The 14,416-nt window shown below is 32.9% G+C and overlaps 2 protein-coding genes across 5 annotated transcripts in view; both read right to left on the bottom strand.

Moving 5' to 3' along the window:
* Window positions 1-14,416, bottom strand: part of LOC139517775 (muscleblind-like protein 1) — a 195,620-nt gene that overhangs the window by 167,561 nt on the left and 13,643 nt on the right. For 2 of the 4 annotated variants that reach the window (XR_011663201.1, XM_071309165.1), the window contains exons 3-4: window positions 5,207-5,275; window positions 3,417-3,489 (exon numbers count right to left, since the gene is read on the bottom strand). The gene's annotated coding sequence lies outside the window, so the exon portion shown is untranslated. The remainder of the gene's footprint in view (window positions 1-3,416; window positions 3,490-5,206; window positions 5,276-14,416) is intronic. The other 2 variants (XM_071309164.1, XM_071309166.1) reach the window with 1 other exon arrangement.
* On the bottom strand, window positions 6,820-7,509 carry LOC139515506 (uncharacterized). The gene has a single exon (XM_071305082.1). The coding sequence runs from the start codon at window positions 7,507-7,509 to the stop codon at window positions 6,820-6,822; it is 690 nt and encodes a 229-aa protein (XP_071161183.1).

Raw genomic sequence — 14,416 nt, 5'->3', positions numbered from 1 at the left:
GGCAGAAAGATCTTGACCTGATAAACAATTTTACCCCCATGTCAGATTTGCTCTAAATGCTTCGGTTTTTGAGTTATAAGCCAAAAACTGCATTTTACCCCTATGTTCTATTTTTAGCAATGGCGGCCATCTTGGTTGGTTGGGCTGGTCACGCCACACATTTTTTAAACTAGATACCCCAATGATGATTGTGGCCAAGTTTGGTTTAATTTGGCCCAGTAGTTTTAGAGGAGAAGATTTTTGTAAAAGATTACTAAGATTTATGAAAAAATTGTTAAAATTTGACTATAAAGGGCAATAACTCCTAAAGGGGTCAACTGACCATTTCGTTCGTGTTGACATATTTGTAAATCTTACTTTGCTTAACATTATTGCTGTATACAGTTTATCTCTATCTAAAATAATATTCAAGATAATAACCAAAAACAGCAAAATTTCCTTAAAAATACCAATTCAGGAGCAGCAACCCAACAACAGGTTGTCTGATTCATCTGAAAATTTCAGGACAGATAGATCTTGACCTGATTAACACTTTTAACCCACGTCAGATTTGCTCTAAATGCTTTCGTTTTTGAGTTATAAGCCAAAAACTGCATTTTACCCCTATGTTCTATTTTTAGCCATGGCAGCCATCTTGGTTGGTTGGCCGGGTCACGCCACACATTTTTTAAACTAAATACCCCAAAGATGATTGTGGCCAAGCTTGGATTAATTTGGCCCAGTAGTTTCAGAGGAGAAGATTTTTGTAAAAGATTTCTAAGATTTACGAAAAACGGTTAAAAATTGACTATAAAGGTCAATAACTCCTAAAGGGGTCAACTGACCATTTTGGTCATGTTGACTTATTTGTAAATCTAACTTTGCTGAACATTATTGCTGTTTACAGTTTATCTCTATCTATAATAATATTCAAGATAATAACCAAAAACAGCAAAAAATCCCTAACATTACCGATTCAGGGGCAGCAACCCAACAACGGGTTGTCGGATTCATCTGAAAATTTGAGGGCAGAAAGATCTTGACCTGATAAACAATTTTACCCCATGTCAGATTTGCTCTAAATGCTTTGGTTTTTGAGTTATAAGCCAAAAACTGCATTTTACCCCTATGTTCTATTTTTAGCCATGGCGGCCATCTTGGTTGGTCGGCCGGGTTACGCCACACATTTTTTAAACTAGATACCCCAATGATGATTGTGGCCAAGTTTGGTTTAATTTGGCCCAGTAGTTTCAGAGGAGAAGATTTTTGTAAAAGTTAACGACGACGACGGACGACGGACGACGGACGACGGACGCCAAGTGATGGGAAAAGCTCACTTGGCCCTTCGGGCCAGGTGAGCTAAAAATAATTAACAGAAGTTTTATGTTTATTGCAAAGGCTGCCATTTTACTTTTAAGTACTATGACTTTTTGAAAGAAGTTCAACCACACTCATAGTCATTTCATTTTGCCAAAATGTCGCGAAAAAAATAAAATCTGCAATTATCAAAATGTCAAGACTGAAAGACATTTCCAGTAGCATCTATTCTATAAAGGATGACTGAATTCTATACCAATAAATCTGTAACACTTGATTATAAATTTCATCATTGGTGTCTTGGAAAACAAATTACATAATACAAGTAGAATTAACCAGGATTGCTTCCATTCCAGACAAATCATACAAGTCATTGTAGAACTCTCTGTCATTTCATTACATAACAGAAAACTAAATGGATTACACAAATAATTTGGCTTTTGGAATTCTCACCAATAAATATTGGTATCTAACAAATGAAGACAAAACATTCCATGTATAACATAAAATATAAATAAAAGCCATTTGCATGTAAGAGCATCATAAATATAGGTTTCCGAAGCTTTTCGTGGTAATTAGAATTCGGTTAATAGTTTGATTTATTCATTTCAGCACACAGTAATACAAAGCATTTGGCATTTTCACAAATTAAATTATTTTGCTTGGATGCAGCTACCTATTTCTGTCTTATAGATTTGCATTGTACTAAGGATATTGTTTTCAATCCAGTTAATACAAGAACTTTTTTTTTGTTCCTGGAATATTTGAATCTTTTCAAATCACAAGAGAGGATATTAAAAATGCTCATTTAATGACAATCACTCTATGAAGAATCAGTCTTTTTATATCTGTAAAAGATTATAAAATTTATGAAAAGTTGTTAAAAATTGGATATGAAGGGCAATAACTCCTCAAGGGGTCAATTGACAATTTTGGTCATGTTGACTTTTTTGTAGATCTTACTTTACTGAACATTTTTGCTTTTACAGTTTATCTTTATCTATTATAATATTCAAGTTAATTACTAAAAACTGCAAATTTCCTGAAAATTTCCAATTCAGGGTCAGCAAAACAACAAGGGGTTTTCTGATGTGTATGAAAGTTCCACAACAGATACATGTTGACCTCCTGAAAATGTTTATCCCTTGTCAGATTTTCTCTAAATTCTTTAGTTTAGTTTAAGAGATACAAGCCAAAAACTGCATTTTACTCCTATGTTCTATTTTTAGCCATGGCAGCCATCTTGGTTGAGAGGTGAGGTCATTGGATACATTTTTTAAACTAGATACCCTGAGGATGATTTAGGCCAAGTTCGGTTTTATTTGGCCAGGTAGTTTCAGGAAGCAATAAACAGTAAGGAAAAAAAATTCAAAATTTGCCCTCATAAATTTTGCCATCCCCTTTTCATTGATTTCTTGCAATATTAAGTTTACCGTTTGTGTCATATATGTGCATATGTATGTAATCAGAATCTTCCATAGATTTTATATTCAGTATATAAAATGGTAAAATATCATTTCTTTTGAGTGTATCCACGGCAATAATCTGCATTTATTTGCTATAAAATATTGCAAAAAGGGGGGAAAAGATGTCACATATAATTTCCCCAAAATTTGGCTAAAAGTAGAATTTCAATTGCTTGAAGTAATACCTTATCTGAAACAGTTTACATATATTTTTCAGAAATTCCAATGAAAATCATATGTCTTTCATGTCATTTTTTTGTAAAATTGCGTCAAAAACTTCATGTAGAAAAAAAATGATTGTAAACATTACATTAATTTCTGGACCAATGGCCAGACTAGCTATGAAAATACGGAGAGTCAAACAGAATATAGCTCATAAAACATGTAAAAAATAATCTTGATGTTCTTATAAACCATCTATGAAGGCTAAATTAGTACTCAGTTGTCTAAAAATCAATTTCAATATGCTACACAATAACTTTCATATTTGAAAAATCCACCAGGGCCAAAATGCGAAACCAAAATCCTAACTGCGTATTGCTACCTCAGGAGAAGATTTTTGTAAAAATTAACGGTCAACAACCAACAACGACTACAGACACCAAGTGATGCGGTAGCCAGGTGAGCTAAAATGACATATGTTTTCTTAAGTACCTGTAACTATATTTGTAATGGTAAATGAATCTGGATCTTTGATAGCTGTACTAACTTCAAGTTACTTGTTAATCTAAAATGAGAATGTAGATTGAATATATCAAGTGAAACAGTTTACTACAGATATCAGCATCAGTAACTATATCCTTTTGTCAAATAATATTACTGTGTACACTATACTACATGTCTGTATGTCTATATGTATACCATCCCAAATCAGGTTATCTTATTGAAAACAAAAATCTTTCTTGTTTTTGAGACTTGGAATGTTACTTGGAAAATGAGAACAGGTGAAAGTATAGAACACAAAAATCAAATAAACAATATAACTTGGTAACTTTTTTTTTCTTCATCTGGAAAGTTGCTGTGATGTCCATGACAAAGAACCTTTGAACTACTTCATGTACTTGGCCCCAGAATAAGTATTTAGGTTTTTCTCTACAGACTACATGATAGACTGCAATATGAACTTGTGGAGATTATGGATATAAACCTGAATCAAACCGCAATGCAAAAACACAAAATACAATGAACAAGAACCAACACAATATGGCGTAACCTCTTAGAATTATATACCTCTTACAAGTATTTTGATTATTGTGTCATTGGGTTGCTGTCTACTTGATGATAAATCCATCTCCATTATTAATATCTTAATAGTACAGGGAATAAATCCTTCAAGTACAGACAATAATCTGATACATTTATGTAACACAAAATTCTCAAAATACAAAAGATAGCTATAATTATGGCTGATGGGATGTATTCCTGCCTAAATATATATCATCTCATACACCCAATAACCACAAAATAATACATAACACAACCACACAATTTATTACAACATAACAGAATAATTATATAAGAAATAATAGTACTTATTTTCTAGGGACTTATACTTTTCTGTTTTTTATTAGTTGTTTAGTAAGTTTGTATGACACTACTACAGTAATTATGTTATAGGACATTTTTTTTCCTGCATGCAGTGATATTGTTGTCTTTTTTCAAAACTACCTCTACCGTTTTTTATTGGGAAAAATGCATATTTTTTATTGAAATTGGGAAATTTGTATATTTTATTCTAAACACATCCCCGAGGTTTTGCTGACCTTTGCTGTCTTTTTGCACTGTTTTTTCATGTATATTTTGGTCGTCAGACATTTTCAACCAGAAAGGTACTTTTCGGAGAGGGGAAAGAAACAGAAGTAATGATGGTACTTAATGCATTGAAAACTACATGTGTTACAAACACCATGATGATTTTGATCAGAAAACGGGATCTCAAAAGTGCTTTTTAATATCAAAATAATAACATGAATACGATATTTACAAACATTACTACCAATGTCATCACTGTTTGGGGAAAATGTAAAACTTTTTGGGAGGAATTTTAAACCATTTTTTTTAGTAATTGGGAATTTTCTCTAGGGGAAAAGGCCGAATTTCGGCTGTAATTTGAGGCAAACAATATCACTGGCATGGTAGCTTATTTTCATGTTGAAAACATGACGGTATCTCTCAACTACAATTAAGTCTATCATTTCCAAGGGTTTTCTTATCATTCTGGGTGAAAATTGTTTTATTTTCATCAATGATAGATATGTTAATTGAGGTTTTCATCTGCTTGTCAGTGAACAATACTCTATAAATAGGTTTCAGGGCTTTTTCTCTATTTGTTATTGGTTATTTTTCAAAAGTTTGATCATTTGGTGTAGATCTGAAGCAAACATGAAGGACAAGGTGACTGAAGAAACGTGTAATGCACATTAACATTTATAGCATACATTTACATATTAATAATGTGAAATACTTCAATCTTTGTCAAATCTTCATCTGTGACAGCTATTTCATTACAAGTTCTGAAAAAAAACAAAAAAATTGAAACTTTTAATCACTTTGGATCCTAACAAATTATCATATCAGATGGTTTGTGTTTCAAAATAAGACATTTTAAATCAAGATAATCTATCATTGTCTATTAAAACAGTTTATAGCACCTAATTTTATCATTTTATTTTCATGGAATTCTTTCACAGTAATTTTATTTGATTTGTGAACATGGTGAAGTATATGATAGAATGTCATATTTTTTTTTTCAGAATACCTTTGTTTTTATTGGGTTTGGGGAGTACTATTTCCTTTGTGTGCATGTTCATTTAGAATATAACTGTGATTTTCCATCAGGCTTTTTATGATTTTTAGTATCACTTTGATGTATAACATTTTATTGTCAAGTATATAAGTGCACCATAACCACACAAAGAACAATTTCCCGAACATTGTGCACCAAAAAAACATCCAGCTAATATGTCTTAATTATAGTTACATGACATGGGAATGTGTATTCCCTGACAAGACAATAGTGTATTAGCTGTCAAAGGGAAATGACATAATTCTCATCATCATTTGTTTTCTTGTTAAATTAAAATTATGTTTGTGATCAATCATTGATCAACAAAGTATGTCTACAATTTTTCAATTTTGTACTTGTCTAACAGCTTTGTGAGACATTTTCCATCTTATTTTCTATCTTTACATACAGGGACTAATCATTTTTGATATAACTTCATAAGAAACATTAGAATCTTCCTTGATAAAGATAACTTTCCATTGGTAGAATTTAATCTTAAAATCGTAATATGAACTAAAATTATAGCACCATATCAATAATATAAACCTTGGTCCATTCCAGTTGCATACAAATTTGTTGAAGGACTAGGCAATCTTCCCAGCAAGACTTTGATAAAACAAAAACAAAGAAAGGCCAGTATAATAATTTTGTTTCAAAATGTCTTCTTAACACTTTCATACATGAAGATTTTTTTATCAAATACTTTTTAACATAAGATATAATTTCAAAAAAAATCCTGCCTTTTCAAAATACTTCAACTGAGGAACCATATATAGATAGGCATCATTATGTAGTAAAGAGGTCGAGTAGTCGAGTTAAAAGACACCATTATGGAGGAAAAGGTTAGTACTAGAGGTCCACATGAGTCTGAATCTCTATTTGGCTAAATTACTCCTCAATTGCTCAAGAGAAGATAACTCCAAAAAATTTTGTTTTCATCAACCTTCTATAGTTAACATTTCTCATTGCAGTAGGAGATGGCTTATAGAAAACTGAGGTAAGAATTGAACGTTGCCTTTGGCATGTCTGGCCAACACACTTTCCATCAGATTAGCAAATTAATGAGTATCTGCAAACCTTCCTTACACAAAACCTGACAGTCCAATGTACATAAGGGAGGTAATCTGGCTGATATTTCCTATGTAGAGTAACAAAGGTTCACTACAGCAATATCAAACTGCCAAAATGCTATTTCTTGGGTTTCCTTGAAAGTCAGATAGCAGAATCAGTCAAGACAGTTATCATCAAAGAGATAATGCATAGACCAGTAAATTAAAAGGACCACCACTGTGGGGTCTTATCTAGCAATGACCACCACTGTGGGGTCTTATCTAGCAATGACCACCACTGTGGGGTCTTATCTACCAATGACCACCACTGTGGGGTCTTATCTACCAATGACCACCACTGTGGGGTCTTATCTAGCAATGACCACCACTGTGGGGTCTTATCTAGCAATGAACACCACTGTGGGGTCTTATCTACCAATGACCACCACTGTGGGGTCTTATCTACCAATGACCAGCACTGTGGGGTCTTATCTAGCAATGACCACCACTGTAGGGTCTTATCTACCAATGACCACCACTGTGGGGTCTTATCTAGCAATGACCAGCACTGTGGGGTCTTATCTACCAATGACCACCACTGTGGGGTCTTATCTACCAATGACCACCACTGTGGGGTCTTATCTACCAATGACCACCACTGTGGGGTCTTATCTACCAATGACCACCACTGTGGGGTCTTATCTAGCAATGACCACCACTGTGGGGTCTTATCTACCAATGACCACCACTGTAGGGTCTTAACTACCAATGACCACCACTGTGGGGTCTTATCTAGCAATGACCACCACTGTGGGGTCTTATCTACCAATGACCACCACTGTGGGGTCTTATCTACCAATGACCACCACTGTGGGGTCTTATCTAGCAAGCCTAGCCTTGAGGAAAAGTACATGTAGTAAAGAGCATGATAGATTTGTAGTGCAGATAGAGTGCATGTTACACAACTCCAATAAAACAAGATGACACTAATGTAATGACATCATCTACAACATCACTCCATCAAGTTACATAATGTTTGACAATGGATTCCATATATCACTATGTAATTGGCAGGAGAGGTTTCCTCACTGTCAGACAGGATAATCTTTATCTCCCTGCATCAGTTGGCATTGTCATATCCTATAATATCACTAATTTATCACAATTACGTTTTCTCCAAAGTTCGTCACAAACAAGGGGAAACTTTTTGCCAATGTAACTAAACACAACAAGTGAGAAATTCCATTATTCAATTTTGCAAAAAATTACACTTAAAACAGAATTTGAAAAAGAAAGAAAGTTCCAATTATAATCTCTTTGACAGCTGCTGAGAAAACTGAAGAATTGACATAATTACTGTTTAAAAAGGTATTATCAATGAATGATAAAAGATTGTCTTTTAGTAAAGTTCTGTGAATATTCCCAGATCTGTACTTGGCATCTTATTGTGTTGTTTTTTGGTGCTTTGTATCAATCTGATGTGTTTAGCCTATTCAACTTATTTTGAAGTTTGTTTTTATATTGAACTGTTACACTGCTGTACAAGGTTACCAGTAGGATTTGGTCCGAGCAAATAAGTTTTTAAGGGAGTTGGCTTGCTTCTCAGTTTCAAAATAATTAACTTTTCAAAACATCAGCATATATTGATAGGGGATTAAAAAAGGAATCAAAAGAGCTAAAAAATATATTAGGTCACTCAGTGATCGGGAAGGACGTGCGCCCTGCGCCTATAGCGCATATTGACAAGAAATGGCGCATACAGTGACAAATATAAGAGCCCACGTGGCGCACGATATTTTTCACTTCGTTTCGAAACGTTTAGATATCGTCAAATGAATTTCCGATCGTGTTCCATGCCGCCATGTGTGTGTACACAACTGTGTAATGTTCCTCCAATAATAGGAGCACCTATATATTTTTGGGACGTCTCTGGTGTTTCACTATGATAATAGAACCATGCGATTTAACGTCTCAGGTGTTTTCCTATTGTAAAAATTCTTAAGGGTTCCGCGGAACCCAGTGTCTCGCCTACTTATGCTGTTAATTGCAGGCTCAACAAAAGAGGAATAAAATCAATAAAAATATTCCTCTTGATACTGTCTTATGATTCTAAGAAGCTTCTGTCCAAGTTTGGTAAAAATACAGTATGTTTTTAAAACTTTTTTAAAAAGTCCATTTATAAGTAAAATACAGATACTAGCTTTTGATCATAAACAAGCTTCTGTCCAAGTTTGGAACAGGTCCAAAATAGTATAAGAAAGTTATTAAAATTTTAAAAATTTTAACCACAGAGTGAATGCGTTGTTTCCTGGCAGAAAATCTAAGTCCATTTAAAAGTAAAATGCACAAAAAATGGATTTATTTGTTAACAAAACTTACTTCTGGATACTATGTTATGATCATAAACAAGCTTCTGTCCAAGTTTGGTACAAACCCAGGATAGTTTAAGAAAGTTATTAAAATTTCAAAAACTTTAACCACAGAGTGAATGTAATGTTTCCTGGCAGAAAAACTAAGTCCATTTTTAAGTAAAATATGGAAAAAATGGAATTTTATTTTTCCAAAATTTCCTTCTGAATACTATCTTATGATCATAAACAAGTTTCTGTATAAGTTTGGTACAAATACAGTATAGTTTAAGAAAGTTATTAAAATTTCAAAAACATCAACCACAGAGTGAATGTTATGTTATGGCAGAAAAACTAAGTCCATTTATAAGTAAAATACGGAAAAAATAGAATTTTATTTTTACAAAATTTACTTCTGCATACTATCTTATGAACATAAACAAGCTACTGTCCAAGTTTGGTAGAAATCCAGTTTACTTTAAGAAAGTTATTAAAATTTCAAAAACTTTAACCACAGAGTGAATATTTGTTGACGCCGCCGACGACGCCGACGCCGACGGAATGTAGGATCGCTATGTCTCGCTTTTTCGACTAAAGTCGAAGGCTCGACAATAATAGAACCATGCGGTCTAACTGTTAACCCGAAAAAAGAAATTAACCATCATTCATGATATATATTTTTTTTAAACAACTTTAAATTTGTGAAATTTGGCTAGTACAGACGAGATTTAACTCTAATAATAATCTCATTTAGTTTAACTTGCTATTATTTCAATTGAAGAACCCCAAAGACTTTTTAGGAATATAGTTTTTTGCAGAGGAAATGCCTGAAATGTCCTCTGATACAGAACATCTGGAATAAGTATGGTATCGACGAAGACCCAAATTTAATGTAAAAAAAAACATGAACATGAACAAGGCAACAGTACCAGTTAAAACATTGTAAATAAAGGTTAACTTAAATATTGTTGGGGTTGGAAGAAGTTATTTTATATTCGTTGAAATTGAAATTAAAAAATCACAGGAACAATATCCATGATTTTATTTATGTAAAAGTAAGTACCAACACCTCTTTGCCAAAATATACTGATACTTTTTTTTTTACAGAAGTCAATTCAAATGGCCCACTCATTTGACAACATGGCCTATTATTTTTTTAAATGGCCCATTGAATTTATTTTTGAGGGGCCCTGGGCCCATAGTGAAAAAAACCTTCCAGATAACTGGTCACCGTGCTTGTTTTCCAGATATAAGCCATTGAAATTTTGGAGGGAAAATGTTCTCTCTCGACTTTTCATAGCTTTATCATTGACAAGTTTAAGTCCTCAATCAAAGTAATGGAAATCACTCATGGAAAGATTGGCAGAGTAATTTGAATAATTTCATATCAGTATGGCTTGGACAAACAAGAACATTAATAAAGCACTATTTCTGACAATTGCATTAACTGTAGGTCTTTATAAAGGAAAAGTGCTTCTCTAATTTTTGTGCTATTTTCACATTTCCTGACCGGTGTGAGAAAAATAATTTCATATCAGTATGGCTTGGACAAACAAGAACATTAATAAAGCACTATTTCTGACAATTGCATTAACTGTAGGTCTTTATAAAGGAAAAGTGCTTCTCTAATTTTTGTGCTATTTTCACATTTCCTGACCGGTGTGAGAAAAATATTTCTCCTCACTAGTGAAAAATCTGTTCTCGGCAAATGATTAGTCGAAATTTGATTATGACGTCTAAATGTTTTGTTTTCTTCTGAATTTTCCTATTGTGACGTCATGAAAAAAGGCGACCATGCCTGATGACGTCGCATATAAAGAACACAAGTTTCTAAAAATCTTTGAAAAAGAAGGATAAAAATCAATAGAGAAACAGATTCCTCGGCAAGCCTCGCGCTTCAAATAATAAAATTTAACTGTCTCGAGTGGAGAAATATCGTAATACACTTGTTGCAGTGTTGGAATCTATATTTCTCCAGTATGAAGATAAAATGAGCTCAATTTAACTCTTAATTTGCACAACTTTGTTTAAACTGCAGTTTATATCTTAAGCAAAAAATGTTCCCTGTATTGAACATGTTTTTAAAAAAAAAAATGCAAATAACAAATTCAACTTGTAAATTTTACCAACTATTCTTTTAAGACATATTAAAGACCAACAGATAAACTGGAAGCTAAGAACTTTAAAGTGTCAACAAAAATAATCTAAATAAGTTGTTTTGGAGCATTTTCTAAGTTGAAACAAAGGTTATATGACATTGAAGAGTTGTAGAGAGCCTTTTGATCTATGTATAAAGTATTTTTCAGCACAGGACATTGTATATGTAAACATTTAACTAAAAAAAAACTTTAATTGAAATGTGGATTCTTTCTTGATTGCAAAAATATATATTCACTTCTTAACAAGAATGTGTCCAAAGTACACGGATGCCCCACTCACACTATCATTTTCCATGTTCAATGGACCATGAAATTGGATAAACAAGAATGTGTCCACAGTACACGGATGCCCCACTCGCACTATCATTTTCTCTGTTTAAAGGACTGTGAAATTGGACTAAATTCTCTAATTTGGCATTAAAATTAGAATGATCTTATCAAAGGGAACATGTATACTAAGTTTCAAGTTGTTTGGACTTCTACTTTATCAAAAACTACCTTGACCAAAAACTTTAACCTGAAATTTGCACTATCATTTTCTATGTTCAGTGAACCGTAAAATTGGGGTCAAAACTCTAATTTGGCATTTAAATTAGAAAGATCATATCATAGGGCACATGTATACTAAGTTTCAAGTTGATTGGACTTCAACTTCATCAAAAACTACCTTGACCAAAAACTTTAACCTGAAGCCAAAAACTTTAACCTGAAATTTGCACTATCATTTTCTATGTTCAGTGAACCGTAAAATTGGGGTCAAAACTCTAATTTGGCATTTAAATTAGAAAGATCATATCATAGGGCACATGTATACTAAGTTTCAAGTTGATTGGACTTCAACTTCATCAAAAACTACCTTGACCAAAAACTTTAACCTGAAGCCAAAAACTTTAACCTGAAATTTGCACTATCATTTTTTATGTTCAGTGAACCGTAAAATTGGGGTCAAAACTCTAATTTGGCATTTAAATTAGAAAGATCATATCATAGGGCACATGTATACTAAGTTTCAAGTTGATTGGACTTCAACTTCATCAAAAACTACCTTGACCAAAAACTTTAACCTGAAGCCAAATACTTTAACCTGAAATTTGCACTATCATTTTCTATGTTCAGTGAACCGTAAAATTGGGGTCAAAACTCTAATTTGGCATTTAAATTAGAAAGATCATATCATAGGGCACATGTATACTAAGTTTCAAGTTGATTGGACTTCAACTTCATCAAAAACTACCTTGACCAAAAACTTTAACCTGAAGCCAAAAACTTTAACCTGAAATTTGCACTATCATTTTCTATGTTCAGTGAACCGTAAAATTGGGGTCAAAACTCTAATTTGGCATTTAAATTAGAAAGATCATATCATAGGGCACATGTATACTAAGTTTCAAGTTGATTGGACTTCAACTTCATCAAAAACCACCTTGACCAAAACCTTTAACCTGAAGCGGGACAGACGGACGAACGAACGAACGAACGAACGAACGAACGAACGAACAGACGGACGGACGAACGGACGCACAGACCAGAAAACATAATGCCCCTCTACTATCGTAGGTGGGGCATAAAAATATAATTAGGCATTAAAATTAGAAAGATAATATCATAGGGAACATGTGTACTAAGTTTCAAGTTGATTGGACTTCAACTTCATCAAAAACTACCTTGACCAAAAACTTTAACCTGAAACATGCACTTTCATTTTCTATGTTCAGTGGACCGTGAAATTGGGGTCAAAAGTTTAATTTGGCTTTAAAATTAGAAAGATCATATCATAAGGAACATGTGTACTAAGTTTCAAGTTGATTGGACTTCAACTTCATCAAAAACTACCTTGACCAAAAACTTTAACCTGAAAGACTTTAACCTGAAACATGCACTTTCATTTTCTATGTTCAGTGGACCGTGAAATTGGGGTCAAAAGTTTAATTTGGCTTTAAAATTAGAAAGATCATATCATAAGGAACATGTGTACTAAGTTTCAAGTTGATTGGACTTCAACTTCATCAAAAACTACCTTGACCAAAAACTTTAACCTGAAAAACTTTAACCTGAAACATGCACTTTCATTTTCTATGTTCAGTGGACCGTGAAATTGGGGTCAAAAGTTTAATTTGGCTTTAAAATTAGAAAGATCATATCATAAGGAACATGTGTACTAAGTTTCAAGTTGATTGGACTTCAACTTCATCAAAAACTACCTTGACCAAAAACTTTAACCTGAAAAACTTTAACCTGAAACATGCACTTTCATTTTCTATGTTCAGTGGACCGTGAAATTGGGGTCAAAAGTTTAATTTGGCTTTAAAATTAGAAAGATCATATCATAAGGAACATGTGTACTAAGTTTCAAGTTGATTGGACTTCAACTTCATCAAAAACTACCTTGACCAAAAACTTTAACCTGAAGCTGGACAGACGGACGAACGAACGGACGAACGAACGAACGAACGAACGAACAGACGGACGGACGAACGAACGAACGGACGCACAGACCAGAAAACATAATGCCCCTCTACTATCGTAGGTGGGGCATAAAAATATTCAATGCCTAAAATTGTGAATATATATTTGACAAAAAAAATGTTTGATTGGGAATAAACTTAAAAAAAAAAAAAAAGGGTTTTGTTATATTTAAAAGTTTTAAAATGTTACTATCTGTTCAAAGCCAATTACTGATAAAAAATAAATGAACTAACTTAAATTTTTGATTAATTACAAATGATTATTGGAAATTTAAAATGTAAAGTATAGGTCTTACTTGCAGACCTTTTAAATATTCATATTTATTTTTTTATTTTTTCAAAGATCTTGTTATTCCTTGAGTTTATTAATCATTTATCTTTCAGACATAATTTATAGAATCACTTTATGTAGTATAGATCAAAATTAATAAGCAATATATATAAATCCTCCTTATATATCAAACATCTTATATACACATTTGTGTATTCAATTATGAGGTCAAGTACTTGTGAATTAAAAATCAGATGTATATTGGATGGTCTTGTATAATTATGTAAGACTGAGGTTGATAGGTAATGTGGTCAATTTAATTGACAGTTTCAGAGGTGGGGCATTGTAATCAAAGGTCCACCTGGTATCTGATTGTTTTGTGATAATGACAGTTGTCAATCATACTAGTATTTTATCAATACTCAATTACTTAATCAAACTTATTGAAAAAGCCTGCACATTAACATATCTTAATGAGATAATACTTGAATGAACTGCTCCAAAAATATACCCATTTTTTTCACAGTTTATATGTGTATCTAGTGCACATACATGAGAACTAAAGGGAACTATATTT

The sequence above is a fragment of the Mytilus edulis genome, chromosome 3 (assembly GCF_963676685.1).
Source record: "Mytilus edulis chromosome 3, xbMytEdul2.2, whole genome shotgun sequence".
Classification (NCBI taxonomy): domain Eukaryota; kingdom Metazoa; phylum Mollusca; class Bivalvia; order Mytilida; family Mytilidae; genus Mytilus; species Mytilus edulis.
This window is presented reverse-complemented; position numbering and strand designations above follow the sequence as displayed.